The sequence below is a fragment of the Mirounga leonina genome, unplaced genomic scaffold (genome assembly GCF_011800145.1).
Source record: "Mirounga leonina isolate KUSES-001 unplaced genomic scaffold, KU_Mleo_1.0 Mir_101609, whole genome shotgun sequence".
Lineage (NCBI taxonomy): Eukaryota > Metazoa > Chordata > Mammalia > Carnivora > Phocidae > Mirounga > Mirounga leonina.
In genome coordinates this window covers 9355447-9375132 of record NW_023270164.1, presented here as the reverse complement: position 1 = coordinate 9375132, position 19686 = coordinate 9355447, and the positions used below count along the sequence as shown (strand labels likewise).

The window sequence follows — 19686 nt, the reverse complement described above, 5'->3', positions numbered from 1 at the left end:
ATGTTTCAGAGACAAACTGATATATCTATGGATTACATGATGTGATTGATGCCTGAAATGTCCTTCAAAATAATGGGGGTGAGGGGCAAAATACAGATGAAACAGACTGGACGTGAGTTGAAAATAGCTGAACTGGGTAATGATCAGTGATGGTTGGCTGGTTGATTTTCTCTGCTCTTGAAAATTTTCCCTAACAAACTTTTTTAAAGAAGAAAAGGATCTAATGAACATAATGTAATAGATCCATAGCCTGAAAACAACCCTTTATCCTTTTAAAAGGGTTTCCTCTACTGTTCTAAATTAAAATGTATTAGATGACCTCATATAATCTCTTAACTATAACAAAGTCCAACCTTCTTCCTGAGAATAAACTTAGCAGCAGCACATCTTTTATTTATTCTAACACAGACAAAATACTTCCACAGACCCAAACTACAAAAAAAATCAGAATACATTAACAGAATGACAACAGTTTTAACAATGTAGAAAAATAGAGAAAAAATAGGATAAAAGAAGAAATGGATTTAAAAAAATAAATAAAAGTCTGTAGGAAAAGTGGCAAAAAGAGCCCACAAATTGCCTGAGAACCCTAAAACTGTCTAAATAAGGCATCACTCCCAAGCTTCCACGTTATAGTTCTTAATTAGGTCCCAAATGTCAACCTAGGCAAAAAAGGGCCCAAAAGGAAAGTCATCAAAGAAACAGATGCTAAAGATCAAAATGAAGATTGCAGGGGTGGCCTGGGTAGCTTGGTCAGTTAAGTATCTGTCTCTTGATTTCGGCTCAGGTCATGATCTCAGGGTCCTGAGACTGGGCAGTCTGGCTCTGCGCTCAATACTGAGTCTGCCTGAGATTCTCTCTCACCCTGCCCCTCCCCCTGTGTGCACACGTGCGTGCTCTCTCAATAATAAAATCTTTAAAAACAAAAAAAAAAATGAAGATTGCATAGTGACTTATCATAAAGCCACCTAAAGGGCAAAGAAACAGGACCTAACAGGGCACATCTCTACTTCATTCACCCCTATCCCCACTTAAGGACCATCAAGCTCAAAAGCATCCCAACTTGACAAGGCCTTTACAGTTATCTCTACACACACGGTAGAATAAAATCCATTTTCAATCAACCAAAATATAATTCTGGTGTACTATCAGGGTGCTTATTGTATTATTTGTAAAGTAATAGGTCTAAAGAAAAAAAAAACAAAAAACCATAGCAGTACAGAAATCTATAAAGTGTAAAGTTTAAAATCTCCCCTCCTCCTCACCCTAGAGCTGTTTTGTACTCCAAGACGACCTTTATTTATTTACTGAATATCCTTCCAAAACTTGGTCAGAGAACTTCTTCATCCGACCCACGAACACTCATTCAAGGATCCCAAGAATCCATACAAAGGTAAAAATTACTGTAAAATGAGATCAGAAAGGGAAGAGAACACACAGATTATCGTTTCAACATCTGCTAAAAGCTAAAACCTGATTTTAAATCATGTTTTCCTAAACAAAATTACAAGATTCCTTGCTAATGCCCAAATCAAGAAACACCATCTCCAAGAAACACAATTAAGAAATAATCCTCATCCTATTAATAGTAGCCATTCTACTGAGGCCCAACCTAGGGTAGAACTCTGAAACTCAATTTACAACTGCCCCAAGAGTAAACTACCTGAAAACGGGGATCCAAGAAAGCCAATACTGTTTTACAGAAGCCATCAATGCCTGCCCACTTCCCAGCACCACCCATCCACAGAAAAAAAGGTCCAGTCCATAAAAAGTGCCCAGGCATGAGGAGCTAGCAGAGAGGGTCTTTTTTTTTTTCCCTGGGGTCTGGTGCTCAAAGTGTATAATTTGTTGAAACATACCTGAAAACATGGAATAGCCTGTCTGTAAATTAAACTAGCCCAGACACCAGTATCTGCAATATCTCACAAATGTAAATACCACCCATTAAACTCACAAGTGTACTGTAAAAATTTAATTAAATAATTTAGTTTTAAATGTCTGACAGACAATATGTTACATAATAGAAATTCTCATTAAATGTTTAAAAAAATAAAATACATCAGAATATGGTGGGTCTCAGATGCTTTAGTTAATCTTAAACTAGCAACTATCAGTTAACTCTAATAACCTAAAATCCAGAAGCTGCTAGTTAACTTTTTAAATTTCCAAATCAGGAATACACAGTCCAAGAACAGTTAAATCTAACAATGAGAGACAGGAGGAGGACACAAGCCAGGGCAGCACTCTGCAAAGGCAATGTTTCTCCTGTTTTTACTTCAGTCAGCCCTAGAATGTGTCAGGTAGCACAAGGGGTTTTAGACATTAAGTTTTCATCAGTGAAATGAATGATGGTCAAGCTAATGTAGCTTGGCTAGAAGTACTGTAAAGGCACCTCCACCTCTGCACAAACAGGGTCTAAGAATCCACAAACCCAGGATCCCAATACTCTACACAGTGTACATATAACTCTATGAGTCCCATTCAGCCCTGTGTTCCACTGGGACCAGGTAATTCTGTGATAATGCCCACTGCAGCTAACATATTGCTACATGTGCCTCCAATGCACCTTTCCAGCAAGGTTCTTGTTAGACTACCTACAAAGAGCTAGGACTTCACAAGCTTCCCAAACAGGTTCCTGTGACTGCTTTTGTGCCTGCTTGCTAATCAATGTTTCTATGGTTAGCCAAAAGACAAACAAAAAGCCATTCAAACTTGTTAAATTTATGTTTATCATAAACTTTCAGGGCACTTCACACTATTCTTCTGCCACTGACAGTCCTATGTTATATCATCCTTATACTTATCTCACTCCTCTTAGGGAGCTTAAGCTCAGTGCAGGCAAGGGATATCTATATTATCTTCATATTCCCCGCACAGAAGATTTCCATTTAATGTAGTCAATGTTTGTTGCTCTAATGTACTGTTAACAAATGCAAAGCTGATACAATTACATGTAAAGCTTCAGTATGCGTACATAAAACTATTAATTTTGCATTCATTAAATAAATTCCATTAATCAACTATTCTACAAATAAATACATGTGGGCCCTAAATAACCTAACCACCATTTCAATTCTTAAGATAATCTGGTGGGGTTTTTGTAACGTAAATTAGCTCTCTGGATACCACATTTCAAAAATAATATTAATGCACGGTGTTATCAGTCATTAACATCAATTTCAAAGAGCTCAAAGGATCACAATGAGTTTCAAAGTAAAAATAAACTTAACAAAACCCCTTTCAACTCTGCAAAAGAATACTGGTACCACATAAAAAAAACTAAATGTTACATAATCAAGTCAGAATAAGATTTTTTACTCCGTAGCTAGCCAAGCACTGAAGCTTTACTTTGATTTAAAACAAGTGACCCATCACTCCACTTTGCCACCTAAGTCACAAAAACCCATCTCTCAGGCAGTTTTTCTTAACCTAAAATACCTAGAGGTGGCAGTCAAATGTTCCCTAGTCATTTCAACTTCTTATTGATTCTATGGAAAGAGCTATCCAGTGAAAAAGAAGGCCAAAACTTAAAAAGTGCCTGTTTATATATTCCTGCAGTTCTAATCTGTGCCCAGATATGCAAACATTTCTGTAATCTCTTTCTATAGCTTTTATTACCAGGAATGTAGCAAAATTTTAGGAAATATATAGTAATGGCATGAGACTTTCTCCAGGTAAACAATGACTATAATTATTTACAAGACAACTTTCCAAACTAGAAAATACTTTTTAAAAACACATCAAATTAAAGACCTAATTTTCAAACACAAAGCATGACGTTATTCTGTGGTTACTTTTGTAACCCAAACACTAAACCTTCTTCAGCACTAGTAATGAATATATCCCTTTAAGTGCCTATAAACAAAAAAAAGTAATACAGAAAAATTTTAAACAGCATCAACCTCTAAATATACAAATAAGCCACCTCCAGAACTAACCTAATAATTTTCCCCTACCATCTACATGTAAGCAAACCAAATTTAGGAAAATATATGCCTTAATGGATTTTAAACTACTACCATTACCCAAAAAATTTAAAATACCAACTATTTTAGTACTAATTATTTCCTAGGAAAAAAAGAACACACATTTCTAAATGATAAACAAACCATAACTTCTTCTAGGGATTCTACATAATCTTTCTACTGATTAACAGAATTACAAAAAAAGTTCCAATAAAAGTACTCAGGACAAACTTAAAAACAGATGTAAAGATACTTCAAAATGAACCACTATGTACTTCAGCAATAGTTCCCCGACACAGGTAAGATTCCCCAACCCTTTAGCATTATATTACTATAAATATGCCTTTATAGTATTACTATATTTATTCTTTCTATATTTATGCTATATATTGCTATGATACTTTAACGCAAATTCTTATCCAACTGATAACAAGATTAACCCAAAATATTTTCAAAAATGTACCAAAAAAGTCACCATAGTTTAAATGTTTTTAATACTTCTCAGTAACTCCACTATAATTAAAATGTAAGAATCTATTATGTTACCAAAAGACTAATGGTCAACATTAATTTAAAGAGCAAAGTGGTCAAGATCATGCTGTATTTCAAAAACTCTGATTAAGCAACCACTTTGTTTATAATCTTTCAAAGACATTTTAAAGATATTACCACAAAAATAATCTACCATATTACTATTTTTCTGGTCCAAAACCCCAAGCATTGTATATCAAATGGCAATCATACAAACAAAAATTCCTTTAAGGAATCTAATATAAATGAATCTTACAAAAACAGAGACTAAGAGAAATCAACAGTTTGGATAAAGTATTGTCACACCTGGAAAAGGAACATACAAGTTTAGGGGCAAGTAAGAGACACTTATTAAATGTTTAAAACTTTCCAAAGCTTTTTTTTTTTTTTTAAAGATTTTATTTATTTATCTGACAGAGAGAGAGAAAGAGAGATCACAAGCAGGCAGGCAGGCAGAGGGAGAAGCAGGCTCCCCGCCCAGCATGGAGCCCGATGCGATGCGGGGCTCCATCTCAGGACGCCAGGATCATGACCTGAGCCAAAGGCAGTCGCTCAACCGACTGCGCCACCCAGGCGTCCCTAAAACTTTCCAAAGCTTTTAAGTCAAGAGTTATCTTTTCTTACACCTACAAAATTTGAATTTTAAAACTTGAAAGAAGATCCAATAAAACATATAGGAATAAAAACGTTTGAAAACAAGTAGTAAGAGCTAAGTTTCTGTCAGAAATAAAGTTCTACAAGGTGCAGACCAAATTTGTTGGCGGGGTGGAGAACTGGCAGGACAAAAATAGCAGCTAAAAACAGAACCCTGGGAGTTATTCAATTCCATTACATGCCCTCAGGTAAGTAGCCTGAACCAACCCCAACAAAGAAAAGTGAACTCTTGTTTTTTTAAGACTTTCAGAGAGTAAAAATTCTGAAACCAACACAGCTCAACATTACACACACACACACACGTCTGTTGTTCCCCAGGACTGTTCAAAAGATGGATGAAACTAAATAATGAAACTAAATAATTCAATACTTCCGATAGCAGGACCCCAGCTCATTCATTCTATTCAGAATCCAATTCGAACACAAGTTGTGAGGTTATATAATGTCAAGCTTTACATTACACATTTCGCTGGTATGTTCAGGCTCACGAGAACTGCATGAGGTTGCAAGCACATACTCTAGAATGTTTTAATGTTAAGGCTAATGAGTCTTGACCTAAATAGGTAGGACCTCACAAGCACGGAGTCTGAATAAAGACTTTTTTTCTTCAGCTCAATGAACTACTTAGTAATTTATCAGATTATCCAGTGTTGTATAAAGCCCTAATTCTTCCCCAAAACATAATGAAGCTTCGCAAATTTCTCATTTATAACATGTTACTGTATTCAAACATCAAGAAAGTAATGCACACTTTCACAAAAGATATTTGAAAACATCGACTTCTTTACGTTAAACACAATAGCGCATAACTGCAGGGCTCAATATTACAATCTGAAATCCAGTATTAAGCACCATCCGCTGTGAATCTACTAAATACAAGCATTCTGAGACATGAAATCATCAACTTGCATTTTACACATTATCCACATAAAACCTCAGATTCCATTTATTTCTTCTTTATCATAAACCAAAAGCAACAGATTTAGCCAAACTTTTCCAAATGTGTTATCTTTGCAAACAATTTTACCAACCCCTAGTTAGACTGGCAATAATCACTTCAAAATACAATGATGCTCCCTTATATTTAAATATTTTATCTAATCTTTTGGGAGGACAACTTTGACAGCAGTCAACTGTTTTTAATATTTTAAATACTCAGAAAAAAAAATCTTCAAGGCTTTAATCATTGAGGCTTGAATCATTTCAGAGCTAGTCACTACTCATTTTTCCAGTGATAATTTTAATGAAACCAATGAATACCTACATCAACAAAGTTTAATTCAAGTTTCCTGTATCAGTCAAAAACACTAGGCTTACTGGAAAGGACTATTTCTTTAGGTTTCTGGTCATTATTTGTGACTGAAACTCCTTACACTTAGTTACCTTGAAACAAAAACAGAAGTTAATTACAGATAAGAGGAATTAGGGACTCTTCTAAACCAAACTACAGACAAAAATTGAGCACAACTAAATAAAAAAATCAACTTAAGAATAAAATGCTAGGCTTTAGTCATTTCAAACTTCCTTCTCAATTCTAACAAATAAGGCTAGGTGTCAAACGCAAAGCTACTGATTTCAGCTTGAAAAGAAAATGTCTAACGGATGCAACACCTATCGCGCACACTCCCAAGTTTCACGGTCCCAATTAAGAAACCGTACAAATATCATTTCAGCCGTATTTTGGTCAGGAGAGACAAACTGATGCAGACAGATCGAGACTCCACAGCCTTTGTTCAATAGCTTACGGATGGGCAACTAAATGTGCTACAGGTTGATAAGCATTTACCAGGCTTATGAATGCTGCTTCCAAGCTTAAGAAAGGTACAAGAATTCTATATGCAAATCATCTTGGACAATTTTTATTAAACACCATCGAGCTACACACTCCGAAGGAGAGGCCTATTCATCGCTACTATTTATTTCCATGTTTACCTCTCCTCCCTCCCCTCAAACCCCCCCCTTCACTTTCTCCTCCCACCCTGTCCCGCCATCTTGGGCCGATAGGAGCAGCCATTACTTAACTAAATGACAGTGCCAACAACTTTCCACACAAATAAACAGAGACTACACCCCGAATCCCCCCTAGCCTCCCCGGTCGGACACACAGGAAACGAGACTCCAAGAAGAAAACACATTCACAAATAACTGCAAGATTTCTGTGGCAGAAAGACCCAAAAAGTAAACAAGTCACCTAACTTCAGGTAAAACACATACCAGTCGAGATGCATGTCAACAGCCCAATGCAAACTCTTCACCGCCCTAAACTATATGCAACTTCCCCCTTCTGGGAGCAGGGACGCAGGAAAGCCCAAAACGTCTGGTTAACAGTAGACATTACGAACAGCCTGCCTGAAGCAAAAGAATAAAAACCACGGGAAACAAGTCAGTCAGAAATTTGGGGAAATCTGCACACATTTACGATCCCTTGACACTGAACAGGCACCTCGGAGATCATCGGTCTACCTCCAAAAAGCCGTAAAATGAGAGGCGATTTTGTCGACCCAGCTGAGCTCGGCCCCAAAGCGCTGCTGCCTCTGTTCCTTCAGCTACAAGAGGAGAGAGCGATTTCGCAAGGGTACAAGCGAGGTATCCGAGGGTGGGGGGAGAGCAAAGGCAGGAAATAGTTTTCCGGAAGCCCCTCGGCCATCATCCGTGGCCACAATGAACGCCGGCCGGGCCGCGGGGCCCGGGGCGGGCCGGCCGCCGGCCGGGGAGTCCGTGTCCGCGCTCCGGCCCGCGGGCTGCCTTACCTTGCCCAGTAGGGCCTTCGTCCTGGCGCCATCTTCATGAAACCTCACGAACCCGAAAAGGCGGCTGTGGGGAGAGACACACGCGGCTCGTTAGAGCTCCGGGAACGCCACCGATCCACCCCTGCCCGAGCCCGAGGCCCCAGCGGCGACTACGGCACGGAGAGCGCCAAGCCGAGGTGTCCGCCCCGCCGCCGCCAGAGGCAAGCCGCGCTCGGGCCTCCCCGGAGAGCGGCGCCAGCCCGTCCGGAGCCGACCGGGCGGGTGACGGCGGCCCGTACCTGTCCAGTCCGCCGAGCGCCTCCCTCTCCTCGGCTGTCAGGCTGGGGGACGCCTCCTCGCTCTCGCCGCTCGCTTTTCCCGCCGCCATTTTCTTTTCCTCATCACCGAAAGCGGCGGCGGCAGCGGCGGCGGTAGCGAGCGACACTCCGCAGGATTTCATGGAAACGCAGCGAATTCACAACTCCAACGCCGACACCCCCCCGCGGGCCGGGGCCCGCAACGACGCCCCCAATCTCCGCTCGGGACCGGCACACCAACTTTGTCGCCGCCTCCTTCTCCGCCGCGGGCGGCAGCGACGAAAAATCCCAACACGGCGGCGGCGAAGGCGGCGGCGGCAGGGGCTGCGGAGCCCCCGGGTCGGCAGCGGCGGCGGCTCGGCTGTAGGGTCACATCGCGGGGGCGGGCGGGGGGCAGCCACAGGCGGGGACGGCGGGAACGGCCGGAGCGCGCGGGGCTGGGGGGCAAGGGGGGGGATTCGTTGGAGACAAACTTCCCCGGCACCAGCACAAAGTTGTTGTAATTGTGTCACACAGCGAACCCCACGCCGCCGCCGTGACCCCCCCTCCGCGCCCGGCCAGCGCCGCCAATCGGCGCCGCCCGCTCGCCTCACGTGACCTTTGTTGACTCACGTCAGCCGTGGCTCCACTCAACTTGCTAGCTGCCGAGCCCCGCCCACCGAGGCCGCCACCGACGGGGAGCGGGACGCAGGCCAATTCTGGCCGGTGGTTGGCTGCTGGGCCCGTCTGTCGGGAGGGGGAAGGGTTGTCACCGAGAGGCAGCAGGCTGTTAGGTTGTGCTAGTTAAATACACTGGGGCAGAGAATGGAGGGTCCGGGCCGTGTCACCTCGGGAGCCGCGGCGGGATTGGCGGGGGGGGGGGGGGGGGGGGGGGGGGGGGGAAGGGCGAGGTCCGGCACCGCCCGCGGCGGGCGTGAGCAGTGAGTAAGGACGCCATGGACGGCCTTTGCCTGCCCGAGAGCTCGGTGGTGGGCCTAGACCACGGCCCCCGCAGTCCCGCGCTCCAGGGGTCCCGGGCCTCACAGGGCCTGGTAAAGGTCGCCTCGCCGGGAGGCGGCGCATGGCCCCTGACCTCCGCCCTCCGAAGAAGGAGCACACTTTTGGCACCGCTGGAAATAATGGCCTCCGCGAGGAGCGAGCTTGGGAGCGGCTGCTGGCCCCAGCCGGGCGGCTCGGGCGCCGCCCTAAGCCAGGCCTGCGCTCCCTGCCCCGATCCCCTCACTCCCGCGGAAAGTGAAGGGGGAAAGTCCTCCTGATCCCCGGCCGGAAGGAATGAAGAGTCGCCCATGCGGTCTGGCTTGCCAATCTCGGCTCCCCACCGCCAAAGGTCTGTTGGCGGCACTTCGGGGCCAAATTTTCGTGCTACCTGCGTTTTATCGGTAGTTCGTTATGATATTGTAAGAAAATAATGACAGTTGTTAAGCAGATCTCCAGAATGTTGGTTTCGGTTTCTGTTGCTGGTCTCAGGTTCCTTCATGGAAGAGTTGGGGCTGCTTGTGGACAGGCCTAAAGGAAGACAGTGAAGATCCTTATCACAGCTTGCAGCCCAGAAGAGCTTTTTCTACCCCCCACAACATGCCTTAGACAACAGTAACACTTTCTTGTTCTAACCCTATCTTAGATGTAAATAAAAGTCACTAGTCTGGTTTTCAATCCGAAGTGTAATCGGGAGAAAAAGAAAACATGCCTTCAGTCCGTTACTCTTTTCAAAAAACAAATTTAGTAAGATATGTCTCATGTAATAGATCTGTTACAAGGCACACTTCCGGTCTTCAGAGATAGGAAAATATCAATTGATGGACATACGATGACAAGGTTTCCTTTATAAAAATGGACTCTTGTCTATTTTTTAATAACGCAACCAATAGACGAGATATATTTGACTTGGATTTCAAAATATAAGGAAGACAATTTAGTGCTGACTCAGTAATCCTAGCAGTATTCAGTAAGAAGCTATAGAAATCCCAGCTGATTTTGCACACAGACACGGTTTTAAATTGTTCCCCTGAGACCAGTAACTAGACTAACAAACTGTAGTTTCATATAGATTATATTTCATGTTTAATTACTTTCTCTGAAACACCTTTTCCATTCTTTATGGTATTCAATTTTATTTGAATGAGTATGGAGAGCTGAATGTTTTCTACAGCTAAATTAACACATGCATTGTTAACTTTGTCACACGACCTTCAAAGCCTGGGAGATTTTGACACCAAGATCTTCCCTCTCCACACACACACTTAGACTGGCGCAAGCAGATAAAATTCAGCCAGCATTTGGCCATCTTCCTGGAGTTGGCGGTTCTTGACTCGAGCCCATAAGAATTATAAAGCTACCCACCCCAAATCCCTCAAAACCTTTCCCACCACATAATCATCACTAGCTAATAGCAGAATTGCATTGAGTGGATGCAATGGGTGGTGGTGGAGTCAGGTAGACCTAGATTCAAATCCTTACTGCACAGGCTGTGTGACCTTGGGAAAATTACCCTCTAAGCTGGAACTACATGTCTAGTCCAGTTACAGATATCCATCCTCCATTATGAAGCATGAAACAACTTTTATACAGTAACATCAATCTTTATATCACTATAATTTTTTAGATCTCAAAAGTTTATAATTTGTCAAGTAAATGTATATACAATAGGTATGAAGCCTCCAAGGTTTAGGTCCTCACTGGAGAGAGAAATGGTGAGATAAATGATTGTGTGATTATTTCTATGCAAAATGAATCTGGAAACCTGTACAGACAGCAGAGAGGTTGAGCCAGAGCATGAATTGTGAAATCATACAGCTCCAGGTTCGAATCCTAACTATACCATTTGATAGCTGGGTGACCTTACACAAGTTAGTCTAGTTTGAGCTTCAGTGCCCTTATCTGTGAAAAAGAAAATATATCCACTTTACAATGTTATTTTGACTATTAAATGCCATAAGGTAGGTAAAGTGCCAGATACATAATATACATTCAAAGACCTCAAAGAAAAAAAGGGAGGAAGGAAGGAAGGAAGGCAGGCAGGCAGGCAGACTGGAATTTCTAAAATCCTTTCTTGCTTTCACATTCTGGGTTCTAGATGTATTGATCACCACTCTACCAATCACTGCCTCCTTATCCCTCCCCAGCCTCTCTATAAACCCAACACATAGTTCTAATCCACTTTTTACTTAAGGCATATAATCTCAACATTGCTACATCTCCCCTTTATTCTAAAATTAAACCTCATATCACTTACTACTGATTCTTATTTCATAATTCTAACAACACACTAGGAGCAGGGGAGAGTAATTTGAGTGTACCAAGTTAATATGACTAATATATGCATAGATAAATCAACATTTTAAAATTATATAAATTTGTGTCATGCTGAGTCCGATTATGGACTAATTAGTGTATAATTTGTAGTTAATACTTATATAAGTGCCACCAATTAATATCAGAGAAGAAGCCCATTCAATTATAGGAAAACAAATTTAACTTTCGAACAACTAAATACTTAACCTGAAGCATTTAGGAATATGTAGTTCTTTCGTAATGTTAGTGTCATGTAACCCATACAGATAAAAAGTCACACAGTAGAGTCATGATTTATCTAGTGTTATAATTAGAACCATACTTTTTTTATATCAAAAAAAGTACCAAAAAAAAAAAAAAAAGTACCAGCTCTTCCCATACTCACCAGTGTCCTAAAGATTACCCACCTGATGTCCAACCATGTTGATGACCAAAATAAATACAGAGTAAGGGTTGAGGGGAGATAGGGAGCCAAGTACAGACAGACTTTCAGTTATTACAAAAACTTCAGTGGTCAAAATAGTTTTGAGACTTCTAAATGAAGTCAAGACCACCCACACCCACCAGGAACCTAGATTCCTACCCTCACCAGGCTGTAAAGAGACACCTCAAATCACCACCACCACCTCACTGGGGAGGCTGGACTTCCACCCCAATCCAGCAGAAATGAGGGATCACTACCCCTCCCTGCTGAGTTGGTGTGAGAGGAGGCCTACTGCCCAGTGGTAACCAGGCCACCACTCCCATGGTGTCAGTGGAAGCAATGTGGGGAGCACTAATGAGGCACTCCCACACCTCCCAGCCAGGGTGATATCGATGGAGGCCTACTGGGGAGCCAGAACTCCCATCCATATCCAGCAGTAACAAGAAGACCCTCCCCCTCCACCAGTCAACCAAGGTTGAGTAGGGAACCTGGACTTCTTCCACCCCTACCTGAAAGTAGTAATAGGCAGTGTTTTCCCTCCCCCGACCAGAAGGATGCCAGAAGAGGCCTGCTAAAACAAGATTCCAATGAGATCCACAGTCTCATAATACCAAAAATGTCCAGGTTTCGATCAAAAATCCTTCATACCAAGAACCAGAATAATTGGAGCTTAATTAGAAAATACAACCAACAGATGTGAACACTGAGGTAAATCAGATGTTCAAATTATCTGACAAGGATTTTAAAGCAACCATCATGAAAATGTTTCAATGAGCAATTATGAACCCACTTAAAACAAATGAAAAACTAGAAAATCACAGCAGAGAAATAGGAAGTTTCAGCAAAGAAATAGAAGATACAAAGAAGAACCAAATGGAAATTTTAGAACTGAAAAATATAGTAGCCAAAATAAAAACCAAATATATGGGCTCAACATCAGAATGGAAGGGATAGAGAAAAGAATCAGTGAACGTCAAGACAGAACAACAGAAATTACCCAACTTGAACAACAGAGAGAAAATAGACTGAAAAAGATAATAATAAACAGAACCTCAAGGATCTGCGGGACTGTAGCAAAAGATCTAACACTTGTGTCCCAGAAGGAGAGGAGAATGGTCAGGGCCCAAAAAGTATGCAAAGAAATAATGGCTGAAAATTTCCCAAATTGACATGGTCCCTGTCCTGAGCTCTTACTTGGAGAGTTGTATAAATAAATTCTATACCATAATGCACAGTGCTGAGTGCTGTAAGCTTTGCCCAAATTTCTGTGGATGCTCATGGAAGAGGCATCTTTATCAGCTTAGAGGGACCAAATAAAGCTCCTAGCAAATAGATTATGGATTAGTAGGAACTAGGGGGTGGGTGTAGAGGTGTGTGTGTTCCAACCACAGGCAGCAATGTGTCTGCAAAAGCACAGAAGCCTAAGAATATGAGAGTTACAGTAACTTCAAGAAGTTGCGTATGGCTGTGACCAAAAAGGTAAGGAAAGAACTGGGAGTTAGAGTTGGAAAATTAGAAAAGCATACTCAAGAACCATACTGACGGGTTATAGTGATTTTAGGCACAGAAATAATAACTGTAGAGTTGCTATTGGTGTTAGTGCTGCTGCATTAAACAGATTTCCTTTCACCTGGGCTGAGCAATTGGCACCAACCTCAATGAGTATTGGCTAGCCAATTGGTCTAGCCCTTTTGCTAGACCAGGGGGCAGAAAACTACAACCTACAGGCCAAAACCAGTCTGCCACCTGTATTTGTACAGCCATTTTGTCATACATTAAAATTATATGAAATTCAAATTTGGCTGTCCATAAATAAAGTTTCATTAGAACATAGTCATGCTCACTCATTTATGTATTATCTATGGCTACATTCACAAGGCAACACACAGTTAGATGGTCACAACAGAGAATGTATGTGGTAGTCTCATCACTTTCCACTGCTGCTTAGTGCCCTACAAATCACAGTAATCCTGTTATAGCTTGGCAGGGTTTCAAGTGCCACACATATAACACCATTACATTTTTTTATTATCAGTACACGTCTATCATGTCTATCATGTCAAAACATGAAAAAAGAGGAAAATGGGCTTCAAATATCATGCTTTTAAGGCACAGTAGAATGTGGATGGTTTCGTTATAAATTTGATGGCAAAGCATTTATCATATAAGTCAACGTTATTAGGCTACACTCATCACAATTTTCCCAAGTGCTAGGAAAGCAACAGTGAGAACAATTAGAGGATTTAAAACAGAATATTTCATCACAGCAGAATTTCTTCACCAAAATAAAAAATGAAAAGGAGACTGCAACCGAAGCCATTTTCTGAGTGGCTCATTTCTTAGCCAGGCAAGGGAAGCTGTTTAATTAAATTGTGTCGGATTGCACCAGCCAAAGTAATATGCCCAGAGAAAATAAATTTAAGGCTATTAACCTTTCAGCTTGGAACAGTTGCTTAAAGAGTTGAGGACATTGGGAGCAACATCAATAGTCAACTAAAAAACAAGGCAATTACCTGAGTGGTTTTCCCTGGCTCTTCATGAGTTAACAGAGAATACAGATACTACTCAATTGTTATTTATTTGAAGAGTCAATGCCCTGTTTGAAGTGGCTTCAGTTTCCAAAGAAGCTGAAAAAGCAGTGATGCCCTACAACATGAAGTGGAACCTGCTAAGATGTGTTACAACTGGTGGTAGCAAGAATAAGCGTGACGCCGAAAAATGCTTATTGGAACAAATTACAAAGTTGGTGAAAATGTAAGACATTTAAACCCTATGGCTATTCATTGTATTACTCATCAGTAATTACTTTGTGGTAATATTGGAATTTAGCATGTGTTATTGAACCAGCGGTGTCCCCAGTAACTTCATTCACACTCATGGACTTAACCATCATCAGTTCTGTGAATTTTTATCAGAAGTAAAAACTGAATATCCTGTCTTGCTCTACCACAGAGCAGTTCAGTATCTTAGCAGCGGCAAAGTTCTACTGTGATTCTTCAGAGCTCAAGACCAAAATTGAGAATTTTTGAATGAGAAGAACAGCCCTCAACCCCTATTATCAACCTATGAATGGCTTTGGAAACTAGCTTTTGCTGGAGGCTTGTTAATAGGTCTAAATGAACTTTACCACTTCCAAGGTAAAACAACATTTACACATAAGCTTACACAACAGTAAAGTCATTTTGATGACAAATAACATTGCCCAAACTACAAGTACTGTCAAGCCACTTTCTATATTTCCATGCTATCAAAACTTAAAATAAGAGGCAAATTATCTATTCCTATACAAATTTACAACATGTATATTTTCCAAGTTCAAGCCTCAGTTCCAAGTGACCTCAATTTTTCAGACCTCAGTGCAAGTGTAAGGAAATTTCCGTATTTTGAAATTCATTTAACAGGGCAATTGAGTAGTTTCTACCTAAGCATCATTTGGAAGTGATTAACTGCAATGTAATGATATACTAAAAGGCAAATTTCAAGAGAAAAATCTAATAGAATTCTATAAATGCCTTCCATGCAATGAACATGCTCAATTAAAATCATATGCGCATGGATTGATGTCAGTGTTTGGCAGTGCCTATCTGTAGGGAAAGACATTTTCAAAAATGAAATACATAAAATCCTATTACAGATCAGCATTAACAGATGAACATTTGCAAACTAATTCGATGATAAGCAATACTAACTTTGAACCCTAATTAAGCAAAATGTATTCCAAAAACAAAGAATCCCATTTTTCTCATTAGTAGACCTGTATTACCAAAACTACTGAATTATTACTACTAGGTTTTTAATTTCATCAATACAATATTTGTGGAAATTTGATTTTTCTCTTGCTATGTAAATACCTACATAATATCTTTAATTTTGCCTCTTGACCTGCAAAATCTAAAATATTTACTGTCTGGCCCTATGTAGACAAGGTTTGCCAACCCCTGGTCTACCTAATTGATTCCATGGGGACTTCTAGACCAAAATGATATATTGTTCTTTGTTCCCAAATATATCCTGTCCTAACATCTCACAAAAATCCCCTCAAATACATTAAAAAAAAAAAAAAAGACAAGATTTCACAATATCAAAGACTAAAACTGACAGGTAATCTAAGTCTTGGATCTGGGTGAAATTGATGTTAATTATGAGGCAGATGGTCCTAAATGGCTGGATTAAGAAAATGGCAATCATGGTTTACCTGTGCTTCATTTCCTCAAAGACAGTGACTGAAAAAGGTAGGAAGCCACTTATTTAAGGCCCACACTCTATCCCCTGATGACCCACCACCATCTGTCTCCCAATTCACACACATGGTGCTTAAACCAACAAGAGATGGCAGTTCTCTCCCCTTGAAGGCTGCTCACCAGAATACTGATCCCTACCCCCACCTCCACACCATATCCTCTAGACTCCTCTATTTCCTATTTATCTAGGCAGATAGATAAAACAAGTGGGCAGGAAACAGGACAGAGATTGGGAGGAGACTTACATTTAAGGAAGTGCAGTCCCCATAACCATGGCCAGCTTCATGGGAGTGCAACCTCGGCAGGCACACAGGGCCCTGTGATAAGAAGGGCCTCGGACTTGGTTTAATGTTCTGCTGTTACCATCTTGAAATTCTCGGTTTTTTAACAAGAGGCCCTGCATTCTTTCTCATTTTGCATGTAACTTTCCTGCACGTTAAACAGCCAGACCTGGCCAAAACTTTCAGGAAAGGCCAGCTTCTTGAAAATCCCTGAGAGAAGCCTGTGCTAGGAACTGTATTGTGATTGGTATCACACTAGTAAATAAGCTTGCCCAGAAAAAAACAAATGTCAGTCGGTCTGATTTCTCACATCTAGAGTTTTAGAAAAATTGGTGACCCCAAAATATAATATATGGGTCGTCTTTCAGTAAAGAGGTCAGAAAAACACTCCCTGCTCTTTAAGGGATCATAAAAGGTGAAGTTAGACTATGTGGACATTAGTGTGCCCTCCAGCTAAAGACTGGAGATGGAGATTTCGCCACTATTTCCATAGACAGATGGTGGACCTGGAGGTAACCCGTTCAATCACCTGTGGACTGATACTGAGCCTACAGAAACCTTGTTTTATTGGAGAGTAAGGAGAATAATCAGCACAGAGCTATGAGAGGAGCAGAGCATCTAGAAAAATCAGAGGAAATGAGCACGCTTCTTCACCATGATCCAGAAGAAACCTGTTGATATTCTTAACGCTTCTGTAGAAAAAAAGAAACAGAAGGAATGAATAGGTGGGACTGAGATGAAAATCTAATAGAATGAGATGGAAAGAGAGACAGACAGGGTAAGAAAAATGAGCAAGTACTCTAAGAAAGCAAAAACAAAACTAAAGTACACACTGGAGACAGTAAAAAAGGAGAATTTATCTGGCAGAAAATTAAGTTTGGTGTCAAGAACAAAGCTGATGCTAAGAAACCGAATGGAGTGGAAACAGACAGACATGGAAACAATGAGAGAAGATGAGGGCTGTGAAGAAAATGAAGAACCAACATATGGATAATTGGTGTTCCTAAAACAGGAACAAAGGCAAGTGGAAGAGATATCTACAAAGAAAGTAAAACAGAAACATTCCTGTGTTGAAGAACAGTGTCTGTTAATTGAAAGAGCCCACTGTGTTCTAGCCAAAGTCAATAAAAGAGGATGCACAACTGGATACATTATGACAAAAGTGTTAACCTACAATATTGTCTATAATTGTTCAGGCAAGAAAATGAAGTCAGATTGCCCAGATAAAAGCAAACATCAATCTGTCTGATTTTTCATATCTAGAGTTTTAGAGAGAAAAATTGGTGACCCCAAAATGTAATATATAGCTGAGTCGTCTTTCAGTAGAGATGTCAGAGAAACACTCTGCTTTTTAAGGGATCACAAAATATATCACATTCTTGAAAACATTTGTTTGCAGTATTTTTCAACCAATCAAGAGATGAAGTAAAAAAAAAAAAAAAAAAGGAGGGGGCTCAAGAATGGGGAGGTCATGCAGGGGAGCATTATCATGCCAAAATAGAAGTGCACTTAAATAATTGCACCATATCTAATTATAAAACTAAATCTGAATCACAATATTTTTTCTCAAATTAGGTACTGAATTTTAAAAATAGTAATATGAGTAGGGGCACCTGGGTGGGGCAGTCGGTTAAGCATCCAACTTCTGGTTTCAGCTCAGGTCATGATCTCGGGGTCATGAGATCAAGCCCCCTGTAGGCCTCTGTGCTCAGCGTGGAGTCTGCTGGAGATTCTTTCTTCCTCTCCCTCCACCCCTCCTGCTCGTTTTGTCTCTCTCTCTACAATAAATAATAAATAAATCTTTAAAAATTGTAATAAAAGTATATAAAGCTAAAACCCAAGTTAACATTTTCATGGGTTAGAATGGGGAATGAAGTAAAAATAAAGTGTGCTTAATCTTATATCTCAAAAGTGTTATTCAAGGGGTGCCTGGCTGGCTCACTTGGAGTAGCCTGTGACTCTTGATCTTGGGGCTGTGAGTTTGAGCCCCACATTGGGTATAGAGGTTACTAATAAAATAAAATAAAATAAAATAACTTTTTAAGAAAGTATTCAAAATATGCCATTTCATAAAAAAAAAAAAGAAATGCCATTTCACTCTGGACTCATCAATTAGATAAAAATAAGTTAAAGAAAGCTTTTGGAAAAGATATGTGCCAGGTAATATATTTACCATATCAACTTGGGAAATAGAAAGGTATAGTAAAAAGTACAAGTTTTCCCTTCCTCCAGGTAGCCACTTTCAAATAATAGAATAAAATACTTTCAAAAACAATGGAAAAGATGGAAATGAAAATAAAGAAAATGGAGGAGAAATATTAATAAGTCACAGAACAAAATGGCATAAAACCAAAGATTTCAGAATTTAAAAATGTAAATCCCCTGTTAAAAGACTTGGCTGAGTAAAAGAAATTTTAGTATAATCTAGTTATAGGAGACATACCACTAAAAATGACATTATATGTTACAAAGTAAAAAATAAGAAAAGACATATTAGACAAATGCAGACCAAAAAGGGGGGGGGGGGCGAAGGGGAAGGAGTTGGCAATATTTGAGCATCAAAGACAAAAAGCATTAACTAGGGGCGCCTGGGTGGCTCAGTCGTTAAGCATCTGCCTTCGGCTCGGGTCATGTCCCAGGGTCCTGGGATCAAGTCCCGCATCGGACTCCCTGCTCCACGGGAGGCCTGCTTCTCCCTCTCCCGCTCCCCCTGCTTGTGTTCCCTCTCTCGCTGTGTCTCTCTCTGTCAAATAAATAAATAAATCTTTAAAAAAAAAAAAGCATTAACTAGGCAAAGAGAGTTAATTTTATATTAGTTAAAGGGTACAAATAAAAATTCTCATCGAGTTGACATTCAATGCCAGACCATCAAATACCATCCAAATATACAGATATATCGAAATATACAAAACATACAGATCTTCCTTGACTTATGATGGGATTACTTCCCAATAAACCCATTGTAGGTTGAAAATACTGTAAAGCCAAAATTGGGCAAAATTATCTAACCGAAGCCTATTTTATAATAAAGTATTGAATATATTATGTAATTTACTGAATACTGTACTGAAAGTGGAAAACAGAATGGTTGTGTGGGTGCAGAATGGCTGTAAGTATACCAGTTGTTCACCCTGGTGGCTGACTGGGAGCTGTAGCTCACTGCCACTACCCAGCATCATAAAAGAGCATTGTATCACATATCACTAGCCCAGGAAAAGACCAAAATTCAAACTTCAAAGCACAGTTTCTACTA

General features: G+C 40.5%; 1 protein-coding gene and 1 long non-coding RNA gene across 8 annotated transcripts in view; one reads left to right on the top strand and one right to left on the bottom strand.

Annotated features, from left to right (window-relative positions):
• The window catches only part of KDM6A (lysine demethylase 6A), a 221654-nt gene extending 212951 nt beyond the window's left edge, over nucleotides 1-8703 (bottom strand). For 3 of the 7 annotated variants that reach the window (XM_035003463.1, XM_035003455.1, XM_035003472.1), the window contains exons 1-2: nucleotides 8179-8565; nucleotides 7901-7964 (exon numbers count right to left, since the gene is read on the bottom strand). In XM_035003463.1, coding sequence (XP_034859354.1) covers nucleotides 7901-7964; nucleotides 8179-8339 — 225 coding nt within the window. In that variant the 5' untranslated portion in view covers nucleotides 8340-8565. Of the gene's footprint in view, nucleotides 1-7900; nucleotides 7965-8178 lie in introns of all 7 variants that reach the window. The other 4 variants (XM_035003448.1, XM_035003482.1, XM_035003443.1 and 1 more) reach the window with 2 other exon arrangements.
• Nucleotides 8704-9094: 391 nt separating this feature from the next.
• Nucleotides 9095-17902, top strand: LOC118009496. Its single transcript, XR_004678951.1, has 2 exons — nucleotides 9095-9523; nucleotides 9664-17902. It is a non-coding gene; the product is annotated as an uncharacterized LOC118009496 (long non-coding RNA).
• The last annotated feature ends 1784 nt before the right edge of the window (nucleotides 17903-19686 follow it).